The sequence below is a fragment of the Fundulus heteroclitus genome, chromosome 1 (genome assembly GCF_011125445.2).
Source record: "Fundulus heteroclitus isolate FHET01 chromosome 1, MU-UCD_Fhet_4.1, whole genome shotgun sequence".
Taxonomy (NCBI): Eukaryota; Metazoa; Chordata; class Actinopteri; order Cyprinodontiformes; family Fundulidae; genus Fundulus; species Fundulus heteroclitus.
Genome location: NC_046361.1, coordinates 9,600,768 through 9,627,730, shown reverse-complemented (window position 1 = coordinate 9,627,730; position 26,963 = coordinate 9,600,768). Strand labels below are relative to the sequence as shown.

General features: G+C 40.7%; 2 protein-coding genes across 2 annotated transcripts; one reads left to right on the top strand and one right to left on the bottom strand.

Annotated features, from left to right (window-relative positions):
• Positions 1-6,208: 6,208 nt before the first annotated feature.
• otud3 (OTU deubiquitinase 3) lies at positions 6,209-14,234 on the top strand. The gene is made up of 8 exons (XM_012862004.3): positions 6,209-6,341; positions 8,270-8,571; positions 10,516-10,664; positions 11,085-11,197; positions 11,302-11,424; positions 11,633-11,765; positions 11,874-12,061; positions 13,544-14,234. The coding sequence occupies exons 2-8, from the start codon at positions 8,366-8,368 to the stop codon at positions 13,706-13,708; spliced, it is 1,077 nt and encodes a 358-aa protein (XP_012717458.1). The 5' UTR covers positions 6,209-6,341; positions 8,270-8,365; the 3' UTR covers positions 13,709-14,234.
• Positions 14,235-17,343: 3,109 nt separating this feature from the next.
• bcas2 (BCAS2 pre-mRNA processing factor) lies at positions 17,344-21,307 on the bottom strand. The gene is made up of 7 exons (XM_012861954.3): positions 21,111-21,307; positions 19,835-19,927; positions 19,664-19,734; positions 18,287-18,448; positions 18,156-18,206; positions 17,993-18,073; positions 17,344-17,893 (listed from the first exon to the last, which is right to left on the bottom strand). Exons 1-7 carry the CDS (start codon positions 21,201-21,203, stop codon positions 17,767-17,769), a joined length of 678 nt encoding a protein of 225 aa, XP_012717408.1. The 5' UTR covers positions 21,204-21,307; the 3' UTR covers positions 17,344-17,766.
• Between the last annotated feature and the right edge of the window lie 5,656 nt (positions 21,308-26,963).

Sequence of the window (26,963 nt, the reverse complement as noted above, 5' to 3'; positions counted from 1 at the left end):
ACATTTATCAATGCAGAAAAGAAAACAAAAATCTTATAGTGACTATGCTATGCCTGTATTTGGCAGTATGATGCAGTTATAGGTAGACATGAAACATGCAGATTAAAGGTTGCTGTTTTTGGATCTGACATGTTTAGCATTGAGAGCTGAATTGGAGAATGGTTTTATGGCGTCATCACTTTCAATTAGATGTGTATTGGTTGTTTATGTTAAAATCCTAACCCCTTCTTGGAAATTAAAAACACAATATTTGCAAATCAACAACTTATTAAGAAATAATAGTTTAAAAAAAATATGTGCATATTTTCAGGCTCTGGGCTACTGCCTCTCCAAGCCTTTACTAAAGTCCAATCCCAAGGTGGTGCACTATCTAGCGACGTATCTATTCCTCTGACATCTATATTCTGTCAAAGAACAGCAGCTGTGTAATGACATATGTATTTCCACAGCTGTTTTTCACTCATCTAACAGTTTTGAAACTATGCACTTAAGAAGAAAACAACACATATGGCTACTGTATGGGTGTGTTTCTGAATTGCTAACATTACAAGAGGCACAAGAATCAAGCAGTTTGATATCAGTGAACATTACATTGGACGAGCAATTTCTCACAGATTCCAACACGAATTCTGAAGTATTTCTGAACCCCTGTGAGGGGTTCAATCTCTTATATATTAAAGTTTGACTCTGAAGATTCCCCCATACCATGATGGATACTACTGTGAATGGAGAAGCTGGAAAAAAGTGATAATTGTAATGATCGTTTTCAGCGTTTTAACTGCTTATATTCTGTTCTGAGCTTTTCCATCTAATCGTTTCTGTATATATACACCAGTTGTGAAATGATTAAATACATCATTCAGCTTGTATGACCTTAAATGGTGATTTACCAGTCCAGTACAGCATGTAGTTTGAAGTCATTGTACTATAGCACACAAGAACAACTTCTTTTTTTCCTGATAGCCAAGCAATGAGATTTTTTTTTCTGACTTCTTCCCTCTGGTGTGTTGACTGGAATGACGGCAATAGTACAGGCTGTACTGCAACTGCGTGCATGGTGGGAGTAACTGGGAAGGTTGGTTCAAAAATCTGCAGCAGGTGATTTCTAGCTCTGCAGAAAATATGTAGGGATTTCAATGACATGCACTCACTGATATTAACAGGTGAAACCTTGTGCTGCAGTCAAATTGCATTTAAGTCAACACCTTTGACAAAGGAATTTCATTGAAAACATGTAAATACAGAAGAAAGACAACATGAAAAATACAAATGCATGCAATAAAAAACAAACTCTGATCTCTTTCACTATGTCTTGTGTCCTGTGATCAAAGACTCAATGTGCAGGGAAGCTTGCTTTTCCTAGTGGGGATTTTAATTTGAACATATGAGGATGTAAACAAAACGGCAAGGCAAATAGTCTGGCTAATATCTTTAATGTCTTATTGTTAGCATCATAAAAGAAGATCTGAGCATTGCAATTTAATCCAATCTTTCTTTCTGCGGAGGATTTGCATGTATGGGTTGCACACCTTTTATTATTGCATAAATTCTACTCAGAGTACATCAATGTTTTTCATTTTCCACCATAACCACTCCACAGTTTGGACTTTTTAAGTCCAAACATGATCCCAGTTTTACACCTCAATGTCTATAAAATAATCCAAAGCACAAATAATATCCACAAACCTGATAATTACCTTGTGGCTTCTCTAACTGTAGCCTATTAATCTTGAAATGGTATATTACCGCTGTGTCAAAGATGTGCCTTTGTGACAAAGTTTGCTTTTATTCTCACATGGCAAAATGAAATGTAGATGTGCAAAATGCCACTTTAGGGACATAGGGAATATTTTTGTACTGTACAAACAATTTATCGTTTTGGACATCCACCGCATATAGCCTACTTATGTTGTCAAATTTAGTCTCTTGCAATAGACTTTGAGAAAGCAACGCATTTCCCTTATTTTCAGAACCATGGACAGCAACCATCAAAGAAGCCCTTTGCAGACTAGAAGAGGAAGAAAACGGGGTGGTCCTTAAATGATCTGATCATTTAAGACAGCTACCCGCCTAAAACAGATGTTGTAATGATATAATGAACAGACACTCCACAGAAGTGTCTGTTCATCCTACATCCTTCATCCTACAGAAAACTATAACAGATGCTGTTGTCACCCACAGGCACACTGCTATACGCTACTTAATTTCTGCCTGCCCCAGTTAAAAAACACCTCTAATTAACATCTTTGAGGCACAAAAGGGTTAATGGGAACACTTAACAACGAAGAGATTCTCAATAATCTTAGCCATTTGGGGAGATTGAAGATGTTTTTAAAGTTTAGGATGAGCAATACAAGTCAACGCTTTGAAAAAAACACAACTAATAATGACAATAAAGAGGTATAAACCACACACACTTTTTACTCGACATCTTGAATGAGTTTTGCTCTGTTTAAACCTTGGACATTCACCTTGCTTTGCTCCTGACTGTAGAAGTGAGATAGAACGCAATGGTAAGATTAAAAACAAAAGAAAACTGTAGCAGTTTTTGATTTAAAGAAAGGGATTTAAAATGTCTCATAGGAATTTGAAATCAACTCTTCCACTGCACAGAAAAAAGTGTACAGGTGGCTGTCCAAGCCAGTTCACCATGCAAGAAGACTGTAAGATGATAAAAGATAAATAATAATAATAATAATAAAAATAAAATGTGATGCTCTTGCTACTGCTGATATCAAAGTGTATCCCCATGCAATCATAAAGACATGGCACAAGTTTAACTTCCATGGGCTGTATAGGGAATAAACCTTTAGGCTCTACACAGGAACAGGAAGTCTAAAACTAAATTACTTGGGCATCAACAGAGGATATGTTTATAAAACATAAACAAATGCAACATTCTGAAAAATTCTGAAAAAAAAAACAACCTCATGCCAACTGTGAAGTATGGAACTAGAAGTGTCATGGTTTGAGGAAGCATTGCAGCAGCTGGACCTGGCCTGCCGATTATCACAGAATCCAACATTAATCACTGATCATCTACCAAGAATCAGAGGATGCCTAGGAAAATTGTGAGACTATAATGCAAAAAAAAAAAAAGTTTCAGGTGAAGCACCTTTAAAAATTACACTAACCAATAACGTACCAGTGAGTCCTGACTGGAAACTAAAAAATGAGAAGTCCTGTAATGGAGTGAAAGCCAAATTCTTTATCTCATTGAGATGATATTGGGTGACATCAAGGCTGTACATTATTATTATTATTATTGTTATTATTATTATTATTATTATTATTATTATTATTATTATTATTATTATTATTATTATTATTATTATTATTATTATTATATTACTTATACAGGTTAATTCCTTGAGACTCAGTGTCTCATTTACGAGAGAGACCTGTTTAAACACATAAAATTACATTTTACAGCAGCAAGTGTCCCAACATTTGATTTAAAATTTCATGACAAAATTCAAATATGTACAAATGAGAAGTACAATTTCTTTTAGACCCTATCACCAGTCTTTTTAATAAAACTGACTTTTTCAAGTGTAACCAGACTGCACAGTTTCAGGGCCTGCTGAAGTGTGCTCCGGCTGCAGGGTCATGAGAAATAGAAAGCCTTGTTCCCACGCCTCTGTGCGAACTGCTGGAACTCTGGGGGAAACATAGTGCTGGGAGCAGTGAAAGCGATTTTTTGTTTTGCGTCTAAAGTAATGAGACAAGTATGGTGGCACCATATGAAGAATAGATTTATAAATGAACAAATACTAGAGTCTGTACATATGTGGTGAGGGCCAGTTTACCAACGAGTACAAGGTGCAGTGGTAAGTAATGTTTTTACTGTCTGTGATGAATCTAAGTGCTCCATGATACACGGCGTCTGGCATACGTAAAGAACTGACAGAGGTGTTCATATAGGTAATATCTCCATAGTCTAAAACACTCATAAAGGTGGCAGACCCCAACTGGTTCCGGATCTAATATGAGAAACATGACTTGTTTCAAGAACAAGAATCCTAGCTTGAGCTTACGCTTTTTTAACAGACTTTCAATATGACTTTTGACGGTTAAAGTATCATCAAAATGTATACCGAGGTATTTATAGGATGATACCTCTGTATACAATTTGTGTAACAATTTTAGGCAGATGCAAGGTAAGCTTCTATCTATTAGCAAATAATAAGACTTTAGTTTTACCTGCATTCAGTACTAATCCAAGTTCTGAAAGTTGAGACTGAATGGTGTCAATAGAAGCATGCAGATGTTGAAAAACAAAATCAATAGTTTTAGAATGACTGTAGATCACAGAATCAACAGCATAGAGACGCAAAGTTGTATCTTTGAGACTCTGTCCAAGTGTGTTTTTGTAAATGGTAAATAGAGTAGGCCTTAAAACTGAGCCTTGAGGGACTCCTTTTGTAATGTTCAAATAACTTGATGTTAGACCACCAAATTGTACACACTGTTTACGCCCAGTCAAATAATATAAAACCCAAGCTGTGGTGTGATCTGTGAATCCAATGTCCAAAAGCCTTTGAAACAATATTATACGGTCCACCATGTCAAAAGCTTTCGACAGATCCAAAAATAGTGCAGCACAGTAATCTCTTGCATCAAGTGCTTCAAATACATAATTGAGTACCTTCATAGTGGTGGTAGTGGTAGCTGAAAGGGCCAGCAGATCTTCTGACATACTTGCCTGTAACATCTCATCTGTAAAGTGGGGAGTGGGACAAACTTTCCTCAGACCATGTGAAAAACTGAGAGATGGCTATAAGAAACCAAAGAGGGTAACATTAGCTAGTGTCCCAACTTCTTCCTCAGGGAGAAAATACTTTTTTTGTCAGTAAAATTTTGTTACGGTGCAATTAATTTAAGGTGCAATTAATTTATTTTTCCGGTCTATTTATGTGAACATTTCTTCACAAAGAACTAATTACTTACAATTTTTCAATTGACTGTATACAAGCCTTGAATAAGCATGTATCCTCCTCACACATTTACATATTTTTTTCGCGTTACAAATACAAATGCTTTAGTGTTTTATTTTGCTTTCATTCAATAGATCACAAGATGCTACATAATTTTTATTCAACATAATATTGTACATATAAAACTATTATATGTTTATTTTCGCCACTTTTTACCTCTGTATAAAATCCAATGGACCCAGTTTTCTTGAGATATATCCTTCGTAGTAAACAGAACCAGCAGGAATGGATGGCACAGTTCTTGTTGGTGTGTCACATAAAATATACATAAAATACGCTGAAGTTGTGGTTGCAATAATGGAATTTTTTTAAAAAGTGAGAAAAAAATCAAGGGGTACTTTTGTTAGGCACTGTAAACCTTACAATAGAGTATCAGTACCTATACGTACACACAAGAGGGAAACACATGCACTAGTGAGTACATGTGCATGCAGATAAAATGCTGTCTTTCAATCACCCTTGGCTGACTGTTCTTCACTGGTGAGATTGCTGCACATGCACAAATGCATGTGTAACCTTCAGGCCAGTGTACATCTGCCAAGACAAAAGCCAACAACTCACTAGACGTAACCCAAATCTATAGACTTGTTTGGCAAATGCACAAAAGCACTATGCAGCAGAGAAAAGTTATTTATTTTTATGGCTGCTTGTTCTATAGTTTGTCAGACAGTCTCTGTGAATAAAATTGTCCTCGCTGTGTGGTGCAGCTTCGCTCCACCCCCCACGTCATGTTCACCAACTGTGCGCTGTCATCACAAAGAGTTGAGGGTGACTGGATCTACGAGATTGGCAGAAGGTGGAGTGTTAGTCAGAGACAAGATTCCCTACTAATCTGTGACTCTGACTCCTACTTTGTCTAGAGAAATGATGGATGGATGGATGGATGGATGGATGGATGGATGGATGGATGGATGGATGGATGGATGGATGGATGGATGGATGGATGGATGGATGGATGGATGGATGGATGGATGGATGGATAGATAGATAGATAGATAGATAGATAGATAGATAGATAGATAGATAGATAGATAGATAGATAGATAGATAGATAGATAGATAGATAGATAGATAGATAGATAGATAGATAGATAGATAGATAGACAGACTTTTTATACAGCTTTGAGATGGCCACGCGTGTGCGTTACGAAACCAAACGGAGGCATTGACAGTAGAGCGGCCTTAAATAGCTTTTGGCCCCTCCGCGCTTCCGTACGTACTGACGCACTTAGAAATACGTATGCGGAACTTCGGTTGTAAACAAATACGTCGACGCGAAACGTTTTTTTCTGAACCAAAACATCCATAAACATAGAGGTTTCGCGTTATTTTCAGCATATTAAGGTAAGGGTCTGTTAGTTAAGATATATTGTGTCTCGGTGGACTGAGTGTTGAAAGAGGGTGGGCACTACCGGATATAATACATCGGTTTCCCCCCATTTAGCCGCGGCTAGTTGTCATGTTAGCCAACAGCGAAAATGAACTTCGGTTTAACCGTTTGACAACTAGTAACACTTGTGTCAGGTTATTGCGTTTTTACTCTTTGATTTCAGTGTCATCGAGCAGATTAACAAACGTAAACAAAACTTACGGTGCTGTTACTTTGCTTTTTTTATTTATCTCGGCCATTTACCTAAAAATAAAGTAAGGAACGACCCCTACAACAAACTTAAACTCAGAAAGGGTGTAGCTAGTGCCTGCGTTATTTTAAGATATGAGTCAGAGTGGTGGATATTTTTAGTGCATCATCTAAGAAATTTCACAGAAACAGCTCATTTCCAAATTAGTTCAAATTTTAGCTCTTGTTTTTATACAATTGCACTCTCACTGTGTCTTATAATATGGAACCGCTTCAAAACAGTTTGGAAACACCTTTTTCTTAAATTTCTTTAGAAATTTTAATACCAAATCGAAAGTCTTCTTTTCAGTTGAATAGTTTAGTTGGGCTGAATAAAATATATATATATATATATATTGCTTATAAAAGTTTCTCGTTTCAAAAACAAATCCAAATTTAGTTTTTAATTAGGTCATTTTAATGAGGTTATCGAGTATAATGGATAGGATAAATTATATAGCCGCTTTCTGGTTGGAATCGTTACATTTTCTTGATTTTAAAAAGGAAAAATAAAAACACCTGTGTCACATGAAAAATATAATCCCATATGAGTAAAATGATACTAGGACTAATCTTTGCTCAAATCTGATAGTGGCCTAAACAAACCGTTTAAAAGCCGCTTTGCAGATTAGGCAGGGAGGGGCCAGTTACAGGTTTCCAGGTCAACAGGGATCTGAAGAAGGTACGTTTTCAAAGCCTGTATTTAAAGCCAGACTTTAAATCCTGTAATTTATTTTAGTAAGAGGCCAGAGAAAGTGGTAAACTAACCAGAGTTTTATCTGGCTGCATGGTGCAAGGCGTCGCTCCCTGGCCTTCACTTGTTGCTGCGCACTGCCAGTCGGCTGGCTGAAAGAAGGCTGCAACACTTTTCGTCTGATTTGAAACAACAAAAATCCAATATTTGGGAAGATTGGCGGTTGGGGGGGGGGGAACCCAGACAGGCACGGTATGTAAACTATAGGAGTGGCACCGACCACTACATTTAGCAAGTGGCGAGTTGTTGAGGGGCTGACTGCAGGCTGCCTACTATGACAGATAGTTAACCATCTAACTTCAGCTTGGCAATAAATAAAAGCAATAAGTTCACATCAAAACAACATTCTTGGAAATATGAGTACAAATAACATTTTCACCCACGGTTTTCTTGCCATAAGGTCATACAGGTCATAGAGGTCGACACCTATTAGAACGATTTCCTTATATTTGACTTTGCACCTTTTAACCAATTACTTTTCTTCTACACTATATATGTATATTTCAGTAGAAGGGAAAGTAGCTAAAGGGTACGCCATTGGTAAACGCTTAAAAAAACCTTCCATATTAAATGTCCCTATTAAACTTCTACATTGTATTTCTTCAACAATAATATATAAGTTCTTTTGGTCTTTTCTAGAGGCTTGATTTTAGTATGCAAATTCTACACGCTAACACTTTTGGTTTGGAAAAAGGCAAATGAAAGTTATATATATTCAAGAATAATACCTTAAGTACTATACTGTCTGTCTCTGCCACCAGACATTGGAAACTCTAGATATGCTCGTTGCACCTTCATGAAGGACTTTTATTTTGAAACTACGTGTTTTTATTCCTAAAAAGAGAAATATTCCATCACTTATACATTTCTGTCCCCTGCCTGTCTTCATGTGTGCTTTAGCTGCACGAGAGTGGGATTGTTTAATGAAGCACCAGCTCATTACCAAAACAGGACAGGCTGTGGTGCTCTGGGCCCGAAGGAACCATTAGAGGCAACATGTCTCGAAAACAGACAGCCAAAACTGTGAGGAGCAATAAAAAGAGCGAGCTGGAGCGCAAGAGGGACGAACGGGTAGCACGGCGCGCCATCGCAAAGGACCGGAAGAACCGCCCTCAGGATAACGACGACGGGGCAGAGTACGTCAGCTTCTCCAATCAGCTCCAGGCGCTCGGGCTCAAGCTCAGGGAGGTGCCAGGAGACGGGTAAGAGGTGGAAAACTGTTTCTCAGATGTGACGGTTTTAGTGTGTTTAATCCTTTAATTTGAGATTTTTGATTAAAAATAATAGATAATTTTCACAAAACCTTTTATGCAATACATATTTCCAGTAAGGCTGTCAACAATGGATGGATATTCCCAGTCATTTTTGTTCTGTGTCTTGCTTGGGCCAGTTGAGCAATTAGGACTCCTTCCCAAAGCAAAAGGACTCTCATCATCCTTCTGCTGGTAGTTATTTGTTTTGAGCCCAATATCCATATTTCCTTGCGGCAGACAATGAATATGAACAAACATACATGCAGTGCTGCAAGAATGTTATTATTTTCCTTTTAATTTTATTTTTGGCACACACAAATTTTAAATTCACGTAGAGATTTCCTGAGTAAACATAAAACGCAGTTATCATACAATGCTTTATTTAAAGGAGCAGTGAGCAATATTTCCACCATTTTTTTTTTTGTCTTTTTAAGTGCTGTGATTGGTTAGTAGTAAAAGAAAAAAACAACAAAACAAATGCGCTTCTTGTAATCATAGGAGAGAAATTAGACTGTATTAAGAAATGTCTCATTATGATGAAAACTAGCTAAATTTATTCACTATCACGCAGGATCAAAATGTTTTGAATCGCCTTATTTAGATCCTCATCATGATTTTGATTTGTAGACTGTTATGTTCATGTCTTGCCTCATCCTTTTACTACCTTATCTATCTGCTATTAATGCGCACTCACCTGTCGGCATTTTACTGGGATCTGCTTGTATAAGGCGGCTTTATTCGGAAAAATGACCGACGTGAAATGGAGAAAAAAAAGATACATTTGAATAAATAAAAAAAACTGAACAGCAGCGCACCTGTCCGGTCATCTCTGGGAGCAGGAGGCGTGTTGAAAGTGAAATTGGTCCCTGGATCAAACAGGCAGACTTTGAATCGTTTTGCCGCAGATCAACGCGCCTTTTTCTCTGGGCGTCTTGGCACTTTTACGCACAAGCCTGGAAAGTGATGACGATTTAGGCTACTGACATTATCGTGCAATACAGAAAATACTTACACCCCTCTTTTATTTATTCTTTGTAAATTTCCCCACTGTTTATTCATGATTATCCAACATTTTTCTTATTTTTCCTCAATAAAGTAATGTGAGGTAGAGCTGTGCCTTTAACCGTTGGGCTGCTTTAAACTAATTAAAATCCCTCAGTGGGGATGATAAAGTTTCTTATTATTAATTTTAAAATTGTTAAGGAAGTTTATGTACTTGTTTCCTCCATGTTTTGGTGGTGGATCAGCTCTCTCTGTTTCCACCCTCTTCCTGCTTCAGACAGTCTTAGGCTAAAAGTCCTCACTACTCCTAATATCTTGTCACTTTAGGAGCTCTCCTAAGGCCTAAGATGCTTTGTGAATAAATGTTATCCTACCAAGGTAAAATTCTAAGAAAAACCTTAGAATTGGGGAAATGCTAAGATTTTTCCTTAGGGCTCTTTGTGAATACGGACTCTGGCTCTTGGTAAAAACGTAGTTCCCCACCGAACCTTAAAGCTAGTTGTGCCTCCCTATCAAGCATTTGTGATAACTGACAATCAGTCTTTTGTCTGAACTGGAATTAACTTTAGATTTATTTTTTTTTATTTATTTTTTTTGTCATTGCAAAGGGGGATGGTCTTATTTTAGTTCTTGCTAGTGAGAAACGTCTCTTTCAACTCTTCCAAAATAGTCTTTATCTACTTCTGAAGGTAAACGTTAAAAATACTTAGTAAAAAAAAAAAGTCTTTCTCATTATTAAATGCTGGGCTTGAGTTTGTTTCAGATAGGACCTTTTAACCCTTCCCTAATGGATGGGCTGGAACAATCGCTTCTCTGACTGAGACGGAGCCTTTTCCCTATAGCGGCTAATGAGGTACATCAGCCATTCTGCGTGATCTCTGTCCCCTACAGGAACTGCCTGTTCAGAGCTCTCGGTGACCAGTTGGAGGGGCATTCGCGGGGTCATCTGCAGCTTCGCCAGGAGACCGTGCAGTACATGATGTCCCACAGACAGGACTTTGAGCCCTTCGTCGAAGATGATGTACCTTTTCCTCAGCACTGTAAGGAAAAAGCAGAGCCGCCGCAAACGCGTACCGATTTTTGAATATTGTCACACCAGTGGTTGACTGTTCTGTGACTATTTAATTTACAGTTGAAGTTTAGCAATGAAGCGGTGACCCCTGGGGGTCTTCGTCTGCAGGTTGGAAGGGATAGATACATGGTTGTGGTTCATGTGTTTTTTAATATTTTTTTTTTTATTTTGCTTTAAATTGTATAAGAAAAAAATGTCTTTATGAATTTAAGCACTTTTTATGTTTGATTAGCTACATTATCTGTCAATTATAGATCATTTATCTACTTAGTCTTCAGTCTTCTGAGGATGTGTGACATTTTTTTGTTATATAATTGTATTGTGCTTTCCTCTTACATGTAAAAGCCAACTTATCTGTCGTATTTTCTCCCTTCCTCTTTTTCCCCAGTGTCCAACCTGGCCCAGCCTGGCACCTTTGCCGGCAATGACGCTATCGTAGCCTTCGCTCGCAGTCAGCAAGTGAAGGTGGTAATTCATCAGCTGAACGCCCCGCTTTGGGAGGTAGGCGGCAGAGCACAGGGCGAGCCAATCAGATTACGGCGCACGAGCTGGTCCGTTTAACGCACCTGTATTTCACCAGCTCATCTGTCGGGTCGTCTTTGCAGATAAATGGCGTGGAGAAGCAGGTGTGTAGAGAGCTGCACATCGCCTACCGCTATGGAGACCACTATGACAGCGTGAGGCGGATCGGAGACAACTCGGAGAGTCCCGCTCAGCTTTGCATTGAGGTACCGATTATATGACGGGGATCTAATACACAAACATTCAGAGGAAACTCCGCAGCACCCAGAGATATCCTATAAAAATCCCTATCAACGCTCAGATTGCACCACCCATCGAAAGCGCATCAAGTCACGCCTCAGTTTCATACGAAGGTGCGTCTGGATCACACGTCTCCTAATGCTTTTCTAACCAAGACGCTCTCGCTAATTCCAGACTCTGCAGAATTCCCGCGGCGAGCAGCGGGAGTTTGGAGACGGTCAGCGGGACAGGCAGAAAAAAGCCTCGCCAGCAGGGTGTGAGGAGGAAAACGTCATCCTGAGCTCCATCAAGAATCGAGGAATCCAGGGTTGGAACACAACCGTTCGCCTTGAGCTGCTTTGACTTGTCGTACGTATGCTGTGAGCAGCAACAGACGACGGAGATTGATCCCGCTCCGTTGTTTTTCCTCCGTCAGGTGACGAGGAGAACCTGCTCCAGCTAAGCGCAGCAACAATAAACGCCGAGTGGCTCGCTGGGTCTTTGCTCGGCCAGCCGTGCCAGGGGGAATGCCCCTCAGGGTCCTGTTCAGCCTGCAGAGCTGGAGCCACAGACTGCAGTGAGCATAACAAGCCAGGAGAGGGCAGCAATGTTCAGAAGTCTAAGGTGAATTCATGGATGGAATAAATTACTTGTTAGGGCCACCACTAATGTTTTTCTCTAATTTAATTAGCTTCTTTCAAAGATGAAAAAAAAATTAAGTCTTAAAACAGAATTGATACGTAGTGATACAGGAAATAATGCAAACTCAGCATGACAAAAAAAATCTTGCTCATCTATTTGAACATAAAAAAGCAGGGATGTTCAATATGTTGTAAATGTTGATGAGATTAAATTGGAAATAAATGAAGGACTGCAACTCCATAAGAAAAATAATCTTTTCTGGTTAAACCCTTTATTTAAAGGAGCTATAAGTAAGATATTTACTGTAAAATCAAGCTAAATCATTCTCATTTATCACTCAGGATGGAACTAACATTCCCTATAAACAATCAGTCCTCTCCATCAACAATGTCTTAGTCACGTTTTCTCCTTTCAAACCTAGAGGTACGGTCTGGAGCTACTTTGGCTCAGAGTGTAGCCTGTGTTTACTTCCTGGTTCCTGAGCCAATCATAGGAGAGTTCCCAGGGTTCCCAAAACAGAGCGCAGCATTTAGTATTTTATGTTGTTAAAAGAGCAACAGCTTGCAAACATGGAAGCCAGTAAGAGAAGCGGACCAGAAATTGAGCAAAATACAACATTATATACCTTTCCTGTGTTGGTAAAAATTCACAACAGCAACACGTCGTTTAAAAACGGCAAATTAGATTGTTGCTACTGCGATAGACCGGCGACCTGTAGCATTTAGCAACTTGTTTTTCATAAATTTGTGATTTGAATTCTTTAGGTATTAGTATTATGTTCATATCTAAACAACATTTAAATATTGGTATCAATATATTGATAGCATGACTACACTGCTAATTAAAATGTGTAAAGTTTAATAACCTTGGGTCCTGGTAGACTGCTGTTACAAATTAGTTTCAAACCAGCACACAGCCAAGGTGGCTGAGCTTTCCCACTCAGGCTTGTTGACATGAATGCAACACGTGCCATAGATAATATTGGGAACAATTTGTTGCCATCTGCTGGTTGGAGTTAGACTGAATTATGCCTTATGTAGACGATTTTTTATGCTCAGTAGCTGCATTTACATCTGTTATGTGATATGTTCAAATCGACAGTCTGCGTGCTTTTAGAATCTTTTTGAAAGAATAAACGCAAAATAGTTATTTTTCTTATAAGCTAATTTAGAAAGTAGGAGATTCAATGAGGCAGAAATAAAATTGACATTGACTCTTCAGAGGAAAAGTCTGTAGACCAGCGATGTGTCTCATTTCATAGAGTTCATTCAACAGCTTTAAAAAAAAAAAAAAATTCATATTTGGTCATATTTTCTGTCGGCTCGTAATTAATTCGATGCACGAAGCCTTTGTGCTGCTGTGCAGAGCGTTTGAAGCCCTCTCTGTTTAACTTGATGCACTCCCAAACCTCTTTGGCTTTTGACCCGAACTCTCTGCAACATGTTTGTTTTCCATCCCACGCAGCTTTCAAACAAGCAAAGGAAAGAGCAGCAGCGGCAGGAGAAGAAGAAGCGCCAGGAGGAGAGGCATCGACAGAAGTTTCTTCAGAGCAAAGGAGGCCACGACCAGAACCAGAACCTGCCAGAGACTGTCACCTTAGTACCAGCTCTCAACACTCTCAGTATATAGACTGGGGCGTGGTCCAAACTTCCACACTGCTACTTTTGGTACCAGTGGCTGTCCAGTTTTGCACATAGTTGAAATCAGTGATTCTATCACAGGGAACGTTTGTTTGTTTGGTTTTTTTTTTCTTAAAAGAGACCTCTATAGTTTCTTTGCAAACAGTATAATGGTGCCTGCAAGCCTGTGCGAGTGAGAACGCGTGAAAGTTGTTACAGAACACGAGTTTGGGTGTTTCTGCTGGAATCTGATTACGTTCAGTCCTGGTCTGTGTATGTAGAAGCTGCACAGATCCGATCTACTTTCTACTCTGCCTCTCCCCTTCCGGCGCTGGGCCTCTGGTTTCCGACGGCGACCTCGGTCTGTTTTCATTCGCCTGAAACGGAGCTGACGTTCATTCAGGCCATCCTTTTTTTTGTTCTCAGAGAGGGGAGAGCGGTACTGTAGTGCTCACTGTGTAAGGAACGTGGCAATACCTGTTAATAAACGATCATTTACTGCTTCTAGTGGAAGATGATATCACGTTGATCACAAAGGCACGTATATTAAGTCGTTTTTCTAACTGACATACGAGTCTGTCACAATCCTCAACCACTTTAATTTTAGCAAGTTATTTACAGATCGTCATGTCATAATTGTTTAGAGTATTACAAAATGTGCAAATGTGTCTAAAGATGATAAGCGGTCATGGAGGGAGGAACAAATCGCATCTTTCCGACAGGCTTCTGTTAACAGTTGCATAAAGATCCAACTTTTAATGCTTCCTTGCGAAGAAGATGCGCGTTGACGCAAAGCTTGTTCGTCTGTCGTGTTTTAGAGCATTTTATTCCTGAAGGATTCATAGAGTATATAAATGGCGCTTTAATTTAGATTTATTAACCAGTAAGTTTAAATCCTAACATTTTGTTTTAATTTGCAGGTAGAAAGACTGGACTTTCATAAGCGTAACGTGTGGCATTTAATCAGCTTTTTTAAAATGACTTTATTACTTTCATGACTTTTGAAAACTTTCATGCACAGGTTTTGAATTTATTTCCTCTATTGGCTACAGGGTCAAAACTATACATACACACTTGGACAAAACTGTTGGTACCCCTCTGCTAATGAAAGAGAAACCCGCACTGGTGGCTGAAATGACTTGAAACTGACGAAAGTAATGAATAAAAATTTTACTGAAAATGAACCAATAAAAATCAGACGTTGCTTTTGAATTATGGTTCGAGCTGCGCAGAAAGAACTGAGGAAAAAGATCAGAGAAGGTGGGAGGGAAAACGGCTACAGGATGAGACATCTGTGATGTTTGGAAACGCCTGAAAACCATTTCAGGTCACAGACAAAACGTCCAGGCTGTAGGTGACTTTAGCCGGGTGAATAAGCTGAATCAGCACTTTGTAAAGGTTGGCCAGCTACAGGTCGGCAGCACTAACATTGCATCTGATGAAGACCCTCGAGTGGACCACCACCTGTCGCAGTGGATACTGGACATTGGTTGAACGCAGCATGTTCTCTGATGACTCTGCAATAGCTTGCCTCATCACAGAGGAGGACCAATCAGAGTGCAGACAGTGGATCCAGAGATTTGTAGGCTGGTGCCAGCAGAACCATCTCAGGTTAATTGCAGGGAAAACAAAGGAGGTGGTAGTGGACCTTCACAGATGTAGAACCACCTTGCTGATGCAGGTGAACATCCAGGGAACTGATGTGGGGATGGTGGACTCTTCTAAGTACCTGGTTGTTCACCTGAGCAATAAACTGGACTGGAGTCATATCACTGATGCTCTTTACTGGAAGGGTTAGAGCAGACTCTACGTGCTGAGGAGGCTGAGGTCTTTTGGACTCCAGGGGCGCTCCTGAAGACCTTCTTTAACTTTGTGGCAGCATCAACCATCATCTATGGTGCGGTTTGTTGGAGCAGCAGCTTCTCTGTAGCTGAGAAAGTCATTAGGAAGGCCAGCTCTGTTCTTGATCTGACTAAGAAATATTTACACTTTCTCTCTGATGCTAATGTCCATTGGCTCACCTTTGAGCCTCTATATGTGTGTCTGGACATTCATGCATATTACAGTTTCTTATTCCATAAATTGGCTGCTGGCTCCTTTCTTGACTTGAACATTTCATTTTTACCTGAACATACGTTAGTACCCATTAATAATCAGTACCGCTCTCTCCTCTGCCTCCTGTGACCCTTGTTCAGTGTGGTCCACACCATGTCATCAAACAGCAGTGACTACCAGTTTAACCCTTTAAACAGGCAGACTGACTGGTTACATGTTTGAAAACATCTGTAACACTAATTAGAGGACACACCTCAGTTTAACACGTCACTATGTGGCAAAATATTTTCTGTCTTTTCTAGGGGTAGCATCATTTTTGTCCCAGCCTGTTTTGTTCATTTTCTTTTTTTAATGATTGTAAAACCACAATTTAAAATCAATGTCTGATTATTTTGGAGTTAATTTTCATTACATTTGGTTTTATTATTGCTTTAGTTTCGAGTTATTTCAGTGACCATTGTGGGTTTTTCTTTCCTTAACAGAAGGGTACCATCAATGATGTCCACATGTGCAGATCCACCTCATATCTGGTGTCTCTTTTTAACAAATCCCACCTTGTGTGTTTTTCATACCCATCACCAGCCTTCGGGGATAATTTACGCTTCATTTTTTACCTCTTATCACAACTATTAGGGTTTATTTTCCACATTTAAATATTAGACATGATGCTTTCTGACCTAAAACTAGACGTGAGCGTCATCCTGTTTGCCTTTAATCAGCAACCATCTACCTATTGAGTTCTTCGGTGTTGCATAGATCTTTACCGTGACACTGCCACCATACTAGACAGCTAAGCTACTCTTTGATATAAAAAAACTCACCTTAGATTCCTCCTAACCTTCTTGTCAAATGTGATCAAAGGTGTGTCTCATCAGGCCAGTAAACTCTTTTCCAGAAGACATTTGGCCTGTCGCCAACATAAAGGCATCGATTTAGGAGCAGGTGCTCATTTCTCAGTCAGCCCCCTCCATGTGGTCGGCGATGTAAGACTTGAATCCCTGTGAACGGACGCTGGTCTCCCAACAGTTTCCAGGAAATGGTGGGACTGACCACTGGCGGCTTCTGAGGCTCCTGAGCTGGAGATCACACCTGCTTTCTGGATCTGATTTTTAAACCCATGGAAGGTGTTTGATGATCCCAAGCAAACGTCCAAGCTGGTTTTGGCGTAAGTTAAGTCTACAGAACGACCTTTCCCTGACTCCAACCTTATTGGAAAAGCCCAGAAGCAAAACACGTGTTTAGGAGAACTTAACTCTGACATGAGGTTAAATATCCAGTTAGAACCAGATGGCCCCGGCCCAAATTTCTGAAGGACAGAGCACACATCTTTTAAGGTTTATTTTAGACTTTAGAAATGTTTAACATATCTGGTTTAGAGAAAAGCTACTATAAATCCAAATTGTGCATCAAATTGTTTGGGTAACTAATTGAAGCTGGTTCACCACTCTGCCCTGAAACAAGAACGCTGCAGCTGAATTATTCCAAGCCTTAACTTGATGACATTCATAACCACAGCGAGTGTCAATAAACCCCTCGCTAGAACTGACATTAGATCAGTGGAAAACTGTAGATACAACATAACTCCATGACTTAGAAGAACTGGTTTTATTACAAATATTTTCTGTAAAATTGAGAAACAACGTAGGGCTAACAGCTAATATAGTCTCTAGCAGACTTGACAAAGTATGTACACTTTCCCCAAACACCTCGTGGATGAAAGGCAACTTCAAACGCCTGCAGTCTGACTGAAATCACATTTATCAGAGAGGCATGCAGGAAATGAGGGGGAAAAAAAGCTGCCGCCAGCGTTTCAGAAGCAGGAAAAAAAGAAACTTCTCCCAGCAGCTTCCTGAAACGGCAGAACTGCTCCACTCCTGTTTTACTCGGTGTAAAGTCAGTTAAATCTGAGGTTTTAGACCAACTTCCTCTCGCTCGGACTGCTTCCTAGTCTGAACTAAAGGGAGTTGATCCTGCTGAGAACAAATTAGAGTCCGGGGCTCGGCTGGTCCTGCTCTAGAAGTCCTGTCTGATGTTCTCCTTGTTCTCGTCGCCCTGCTGTTGTCGCAGCTGACCGACCTCGTTCTCCAACTGGACGATGGCCCGCTCGATCTCATAGTTCTTGCTGACCAGCGACACCCAGCTACGGATGGAAAAACACAAGACGTCAAGACGCAGAAGACTCCCACCAAGCCTTCTTCCTCACAGAGTGACAAACACACAAGCGGTCTCAGCGACATACTTGGACTCCAGCTCGCGGAGTTTGGCCCCAGCCGCCAACTGGTCGTTCTTACGCTGCCAGTTCAAATCTTGGATTTGCTTCCTATCAAAGCGAAAAACATTATCCATGAAAACAGATTGAAAAGAACCCTTCAGCAGTCAGACGGCATCCCGTCATCGCTCACCTGAACTTCTGAAGCTCCTTCTGAGCCATCTCGATCATGAAGGCCAAGTTGCTGAGGAACGGGGAGGAAAAAGGAAACCGTCAGCCGCGTTCACCCCGCGGTCTTTGTGGAAAAAGACGGATGTCTCTCACCCGTTGTAGACTTTCCACGCGTTGGTTCCGTATTGCGACATGAGCTCCAGGTTCTCAATGCGGACCGCCTGGTGCTCCAGCTGGGCCATGGAGTTGTTCACGCACTCCTGCCACGCCGTGATGTCGTTCTTCTGTCCCGATGTGGGCGCCGGCAGCTCATATCTCCGCAAGGAGCAAAAACGAAAGCGGGTGAGATGCCAGAGACAGAGACCAGGGTTCCTCGAGTCGAATGCATGAAAACGCCTTCCTCCACCTGCTGCTCACTGCTGGTCAACTGGCTGAAACGAGGCTGTATTTCCTTATCTTACATTAAAAAAAAAGATTTGGCTGTGTGGAGAGATTTCATGTCATGGCAGCGGAACTAAAGGAGCTAACCTAAAACCTTGTTAAAGCACCTTTTGAGTCAATTTCAGCATTTGCTTTTATGTAGAGGTAATGTCAGTGACTTGGTAACATTTGCCCAATCTGTCAGATTAACACACTGAGCTATATTATACACTGGAGTGCTAATCACCGTCTGTTAGAACGAGTCGCTTTGAAGCCACCAGCCGCCATATTGGTACTCCCTATTTTCCCCCAGTAACTAGGGAATATGTGCGCTACAGCATCGAATAACGAGGATTTTCTCATGTTCAGGGGGAGCTTAAGACTTTTAAAATGTCAAATGCCATATACTTTATGTTATGTTCTAAAAATATCAAGTACTGAGAAAGTCATGTGCTGAAATATTTTGCATTTTATTCATTTAAATATATATGTTTAACATTTATAAATATATAAATAACAATATACAAAAACATATATTTACATATGTGTATACATATATATACACATACTTATATATACATATATATATATTTAATATGAATAACATGTAAAATATTTCAGCACCTAATTTCCTAGTAGTTGATAGTGTTAGTACATCCACTGACTGTAGAATTACCTGTGAAATATTTTCACTCAGCCAGAAAACTGCTTGTTGTTGCAACTAAATCCTATGGGATTCTGTGAGAGTAGGGAGTAGCAAGATGTCGGCCAGTGACTTCAGTTTTTCGGCAAAATCAGCACTCCAGTGTATTATATAGCTCAGTGGATTAACAGCCACACAGCCCCATTGGGTGGGTGACCCCACAGACTTTGTTCTGGACTCTGCTTCCCCCACGCATAAACGGTTGGATGTAGGCTTGGACTCGCAGGGATGCAGGCCCAAATCTCTGTCTGTCTAACAGACACCTGAACGTTTTGTGTCCAAACAGACTGGTGCTTTGACCTGATTATAACTCCCACCCCCATCGCCATAATGCCCCCAGCACATGGAAACAGAAGGAAGCACACATCAGGCTGCCGCCACCATATTTCAATGAGCAGGTGTTTTACCTCTTCATGCTGAGGAGCTCCATGGGCTGCCGGGATGCTAACCGCTCAAATTCGTTCCTCATAATTTCTGTCTGAAGAGCAGAGACGAGCAAAAACACACACGAGCTGTTCATTTCTCGCCACCGTGTAAAAATCGCAAAGCGCGCCCCACTTGTCCGGTGACTCCCTCACCTCAAAGGCAGAGAAGTCCGGCGTAGGCAGGTAGCTGAGGTAGTTCTTTGTGGGCCGGTACCTTCTCGTCTCTTCCTCAACCAGCGCTGCGGCCTGAAGGATCAAACAGGACTCGTGTTTGGTACATTTCCCAAAAGATTACTCTTCTAAAGAAAATCAAGAACATTGTGTATTTCAGACAAAAAGCTTGTGTCTCACCAACATTTCATTATAACTACACAATGACAAAGGCTCTTGATCTTAAATGAAATCATTCAGCTGTGGTCTACATAAAGTGGAACTCCAATGCTTTGGTTTGAATTCCTCCGTATTGTATCTCCATCAGCCCTTCTTCTGAGGTGCGTCTCAGAGCAACTCGTTTTGGTGACGTCTCTTTAAATCTAAAGGAGGCATTTCTCTGTCCGCCTCCAGGTGGTAAAGCGTTCCACTCCTCCCTGTTTGTTTGGCCATTTTTGGAATATGCTGGATGGTCTACTGAATTTTGAGGGTTAATACGCCTGACATGTTCAATTATCCACCTTATAATCCCTGAGCCTGGACTTTAAAAATCGCTGCAGAAAATAAAAATGGCCAATTTGGTTAGCATTTTCTGAAAGTTACTGATAAACAAACGTAGCCTGTTTTTTTACGCAATACTCAAAAGTGAGAAACTTAGCTCGTTGTGCAAAACCACTGGTGTGTTGTATTTACAGACACTGTCGTCTTGGTTTACCAGCATGTTTACCAGCTCACGTTTATGATTTACATCAAAGCAAGTTTTTGAAATTAATTTCTTTTGTTTGAAACTTGTTTTTTTTATGAAAACGAAGCGGACAAACAGTCAAATAAAATCAGATTTGGGATGAAATCGGGGATTTTATTTTTAAGCCATATCACCAACTTTAAACGACTTAATTACAAATAAACATGCTGCAAACATCACTGAAAGCGGTGAAAAGTGCAAAAATATTGACTTCACATCAATACTAGGTCCATTCCAGTATTAAAGTCGAAATTTACACACATTACACTTAGTTTTTTTTTCTTTATCTCCAGCTAGAAAACTATTTACTTGACAGGACACAGCAAAATCTAAATAAACCAGATCTTAAAATATTGTTTTAAAGTTTCCAAGCCTGTACGCAAAACATGTATATATTTGAATATATAGTCTGCCAGTGAGGTTCGTTTCCGAGCTTGCAGAGTTTAATTGCTAGTCGGTACACCGAGGCAGTCCGCGCTGCCATGTAGCATGGTCAGCTAGCAGGCTTCTGTTAGCCACTAACCTCATACTCACCGCTTCTCTGACACCTGGAGCATCGTAACCCTGGTCGAAATACGGCAAAGCGTCCACGAAAACCTCGCCAGCTACCGAAGCCGTCCCGGCCATCTTAAACGGGTTTGTTTTGTTGCTTAGTTTGAGGGTTCGCTTCTTTTCCACCGCTCCACCAACCTGTTAACAACTGCAAGCTTTACCGGAAGTGAACTGTTCAGATCCGGCAGGTGTTTGCGCTTACTGCCGCCTACTGGGCTGGAGGACGACTGTGCAAACTGGCTGCAGAGAAAAGCGACGATACGATCCCGCTCATAAAATCATCAACAGACTCTGTTATGTGTGTTTGTAAGGCCAGCTTCTTCAGACCATTACTGCCTTTCCGCCCTTCATGTTCCACATTTTTGTGTTATCTCCTCCTTTCTCGCGTCCTGCCGCTGCATTGCAGGCATACCAAATAAAGAGGCTGGTGGCCTACATGTGCCAGGGCAGTTTTTCTCTACAAAAACGATATATCAAGGCGGAATACTGATTGCATGTTTGACTTTATTAAATCAAAAGCGCATCCAGCATCAAAGTAGGCAGCCCACATTGCTGCATTTGTAACCTTTGCTCGTTTGACCTTCATCTATCTTATTTGTGTGCAGAAATAAGTGTTTGTGTTTCCTATGGGGTAAGTGCTTATGGTTAGGCAGGCCTCATCTCTTTCTATTTTTAAAACTTGTTTAAAAACACATTATTTCTCATTGGCTTTCAACCCAGAGTGAGTTAATATCCGTGTCCTAATATTGCACTTTGTCCTTGTATTTGTTGTGTTTTTGATTTTTTTTGCATGTTTGTTTCACTGTTCCGTTGTTTGTTTTTATATTGGTGCAGCACTTCGGTCAGCTGCTGTGTTGCATTTTAAGTACTTTAGAAATAAATGTGGTATGGAAACTGAGCATGTTTGTAAGCTGGAGGTGCACAGTTGTTAGAGTGGCAAGAATGGTAGAAAGCCTGCAACACACAACCCCCGGGAGCAGCAAAGGACATGCCGACTCAGCTCCGAAATGCCGCTGCAGTCCCAGAAAGACAGACACAAGGCATCACCCCAGGGTAGCCATATGCCTCGCACAGAGGTGGGACATCAGGGAAGCATAGGAGCAGCAGCCCCCAGGCCAAGGAGACAAATGGTAACAGCTATTTGAGCCATACCACTGTCTCTAGTAAGACTGCCCAGCCTGCTTCTACCTATATTGTAAAGTAAGTGATGTTGCGATCCAACTGAGAGAATGACCAACAAACTCTATCCTGTTCATAAGACAGCTTCCTCAGACCAGCATTGCCCATCCACCGTCTGTGTTCCACTTGGTGTTATATGCTGATTCGGACAGTACCTGGAGCTTTCAATACAGTAGACCACAGTCCTTGAATAGTTCACACCATGCCCGTTGTTTAGGGGTTTTCCTGTTTATCTTGGTAAGTGTTTATGGTTTCAGCTTTTGACTATATGGTTCCTCGAGAACCCATCCTGGGTCCAGCTTTCTTCTCTTCTACACGCTCCTTTACGGGTCCAATTTTTAAAAAACATAACGTGGCCTTCCGCGTTTGTGCTGATCACACCCAAATGTACTTAACTATCCCAGCTAACAGCCAGACTGCCATTTAAGCCTAACAGAGATATCTTAGAGATTTTCAAAAGTGGATGTAGATAAACTTTTTAAACACAAGCAAAACTGAAATCATCTTGTTTGTACAATCCAACCTCCTTAAATGGCTATGAATCTACGGCTAGCCATTACATTGAAATTGTCACACATCTGTAGAGCCTTCGGGTTTTATTTCTGACAATGTTTTTAAATGTGACAATCAGCAATGTTGTAAGACAAGTTTTTTTTCCCAACTCTGTCAGCTCAATAAAATTAAGGCTGCATCCCTCCTGACCAGTTAGAGACGGTCATCCATGCTTTTATTACATCTCGCTTGGATTTCTACTCTATGGTGTTAATCAGGACTTGCCAATGCACCTGCAGGCTGCACAACTTGCAGCAGTTCGCCTCCTGACTGGAAACAGAAGGCTCGAATTGAAATCCTTGCAATGGCTTCTTATTACAGAATGCATTTTTTTTCCTGCTAACTTTTAAAATCCTAATGGTTTTTGGGACCTAAGATAATAATCTGATCTGCTTCACTCTTACAATCCATCTAGGACTCTCAGAGCTGCTCAAACAGCGAATAATTTTAAGTATTTGCTTAATGGACAAATATTTTCAATTAGTTAAGTAGGTTACCTCTGCGGCTGTTTGTTTTTGTGCTTTTTTGTTTGATTGTCTCTTTTACTATGTAAAGCACTTTGTTTAACTGTGGTTGTATTTTAGTTGTGGTGTCATGATATTTTTCTGGGATGAACCTGGACACAGCACGCACACACAGAGCTAGTTCTTAAAAGTGAGTTTATTGAACAGTGTGGATGATGAATGACGATGGGATCCAGAGTCTTATACCAGACGGAGATGTAGGGTGGAGAAGCTGGCTGGCAGGAGTAGTGCGGAGAGTCAGACCAGGAAGGAACACTGGAGCTGATGACTTGAGACCAGGGGTCTGTTCTTCGTACGTTGCTTAAAACATCCGAGATCAACTGACACATCCAAGATGATTTCATCCGGCTAATCCTGATCCGGCTAATTGGGTTCTTTGAACACACCTGTTGTTTATGATTAGTATGGCTGGATTGAGTTATCTGAGACAACTGCACGTTCATGCGTTTGTTTAAAAGGGGAAATGTATCGATAGTAGAAACAATGATCAGCAACGCTGCTATTGGCTGTTCAGCATGGCCAAAGAACGCCCACAGTTTTTCTCCCAAGCAGAACACGAGCTTTTAATGGAAGGTTATGCCGAATTTGAGTCATTAATTAAAACACCTCAAAGTCTGTTAAAGCCAGGAGAGAGGGCTGGCAAAAAGCAGCAGACAAATTAATGCTTAAATACTGTCCATGGTAGATGTTTCTATCACTTTCTACAGTATGAATTTTTGCATTTTAATAATTTCATATTTACTTTGTTCTTTGATATCAGAGCCTCCACGGGACCCACTAGAACATGGGAACAAGTAAAAGTGAAATACAAGAATATTCTACAAAATGGTAGCCTTTAATTATTATTCTTCATTTTAAAAAGGCACTTGTTATGTCAAGAGATCCACATTTCGGTGTCATTCCTTAGGCACGGGAAGTAAAGGATGCGTGCAAACTGGGAATTTTAATAAAAAAAAAAAATCTTTATCCATAAAAAATAAAAATCTTCCTTTTCCAAGTCATCCACAGTTTACACGGTAAAACTGTATTGCTCCGTGGCTAGATAATCCATCCATAGTTTTTTCTAATACAATATACGGCTCGACAGGAAGCAAGCCTTTCAAAGTAAACTAAACTTCACAATAAAATGGCCCGAACAAATCTTCTTACTGAATATGATAAAAATAAAAAGCAAACCATCATACAAATAACTTAAAAATTTTAGATTTATGGCTCTAACACCACTTTTTCCTCTTTAAAAGCCACTGTTAAATGATGTGTTTGTCTGTTTATAACAGCCACCAAGAAAATCTCTCTACAATTACACTGTCCCGCTGCGCTAAAGGATCCTGTCTATTGCGCAATACGCAATTAATTCGAAAAACTCTGCAAATTATTCTTGCACCTTCCGCAACAGGTTGCAGTCGTAAAAATGGACATGGCTACGGCAGACTTCCCTATCTCCTCCGCTTATACAGCCATGATCTAATCTTGTTTACATGAAATAAGCCTGCTCTGGAGCAGGTTTAAGCTGGCGCACATGTTGCTATGACAACAAGTGCAGGAAGTCTTTCGAAGAACCAAACGATCCAAGATCATGCCAAATCGTCAACAATGAAATCCTGCTAACTGAGTTAGCGACGTACGAAGAACGGACCCCAGGACGGTACACTTGAGAACAGGACGAACACAGGAGCCGAGAACTTGAGACCAGGACGGAAACCCAGGAGTAGAGAACTTGAAACCAGGACGACTCACCAGGAGCTGAGAACTTGAGACCAGGACGGCTCACCAGGAGTTGAGAACTTGAGACCAAGACGGAACCCAGCAGCCGAGAACATGAAGCCAGGACTGAGCACAGGAGCCGAAGACAGAGACCACAGCGGAGCACCGGAACCGGCGAACCCAAACTGCGGGCTGAGTTGGAACGGAGTCTCTAGCTGTGACTTAGCTGGAACAGTGTTTCAGGCTGAGGCTGGGCTGGAACAGAGCTGAAGCAGAGTCTCTGGCAGTGACTGAACAAAAATAAAGCTGAAGAAAAGTCTTGTGGCTGACTGAACAAAAAACAAAGCTGAAGAAAAGTCTTCTGGCTAACTGAACAAAAACTGAGCTGACACAGGATACTGACTGAAACTGAGCAGGAGAAGAACACTACGGACCAGAATCGAGAACAGACTGGGGTGGGTATATACAGAGGTGACAACAGGTGGAAACGAATCAGTGATAATTGCAGCCTGACAGATGGAACCAATCAGGCTGCGCAGGAAAGAGAGAGAGGAAGGGAGGTTCAGCTTGCAGCCTACAAGCTACATCCTGACATGTGGTATATAAAGAAATTTGACTTGACTTTCAATTTAAATCTTCATTTTCCTCAATTCTTACAAAACCTTTTCTTTCTTCTGGCACTCTGACAATAACTTCAGCAACAAATGCATGTTTCCACCTCTTGTCAACCTTCACATCTTCACATTTCTTGTCTACCAAATAATGTTGAATTCAAACCTGTCTTCCTGACCACAAGTATGGGGTGTGGGGTGCCGTTTGCGAAGTAACACAGTCAATAACTAGAACATTTCTGAAGAAATTTAAAGAAGTTCCTGCCTCTGGGTGCGTACCATTCTAACCGTAAGAGATACCCTTGCGAATATCATATTCCTACGTTAATCACAGCCACTGCAGTGGGCGTCGAAAGTTGCCATGTTAAGCTAATAGAGCATGTCCCTGACCTCCTAGGAGCCTCTGGCTGGCAGGGTTACGTTGTCATGGAGACTCACTCATAGCTGCAGCCCTCTGTCTTATTCATCATTACCTTTATGATGTGGGGGACTGAGTGGAATGTGTGGTTTTGGTGTCTTTGGAGTATTTCTGCAGCATGTAGCAGAGGCAAAAAGGGGTCAAAAATGGATATTTGACACCTCATAACATGGAGACACTTCATCCGACATGGCCCAGATTTATTGTGGAGATTTCTCTCTAAAGGAAGTACAGACTCTGCCAAGCAGAAGTTTGCAGGACCCTCCTTGGGCTACTTCCAGTTAGCAACATGCTAACCATTAGCTACTAACATGGCTGTGTTCAGTATCACCGCTCGATGGTACTCTGTTAGTTTGGTTCAAATCCTGTACTGGGAAGTGTCTCAAAAAGGGAGAAATTACTAAAAGTAAAAAGGTCAGTAAAGGTCATGGGTCAGATCAGCCTCCTTTAGCAACTCAGCCTCACCAAATCTGGGCCCAGAACTCAAAATTTGACCCAAATGGTGTATAGTGCAATTTCTATGGAGATAATTTCCTGCCAAAACGTTGTAAGCAAAAAAATGTGTTGCACACAAATAAAACCTGTTTTGCACACAAAATGATATGTCTCACACACAAAAAATTGTTTTGCAAACTGTTCGCCAACCTTGCACTCAAAATATCATTTGTAAGTTTTCCTCGAGTACAAAACGGTCTGTGCTTGCACAAAACAGCCTCTGCTCGAGTACGAAACAATCCCACCACCGCTGCGGTAAATTTGTGGCAAAAGTCACGTGATGCATTGAGTTGTTGTTCAGACTTCCCGACAGCAGGGGGCGCACCCAAAAAAAACTGAAACGCGCCGGTTT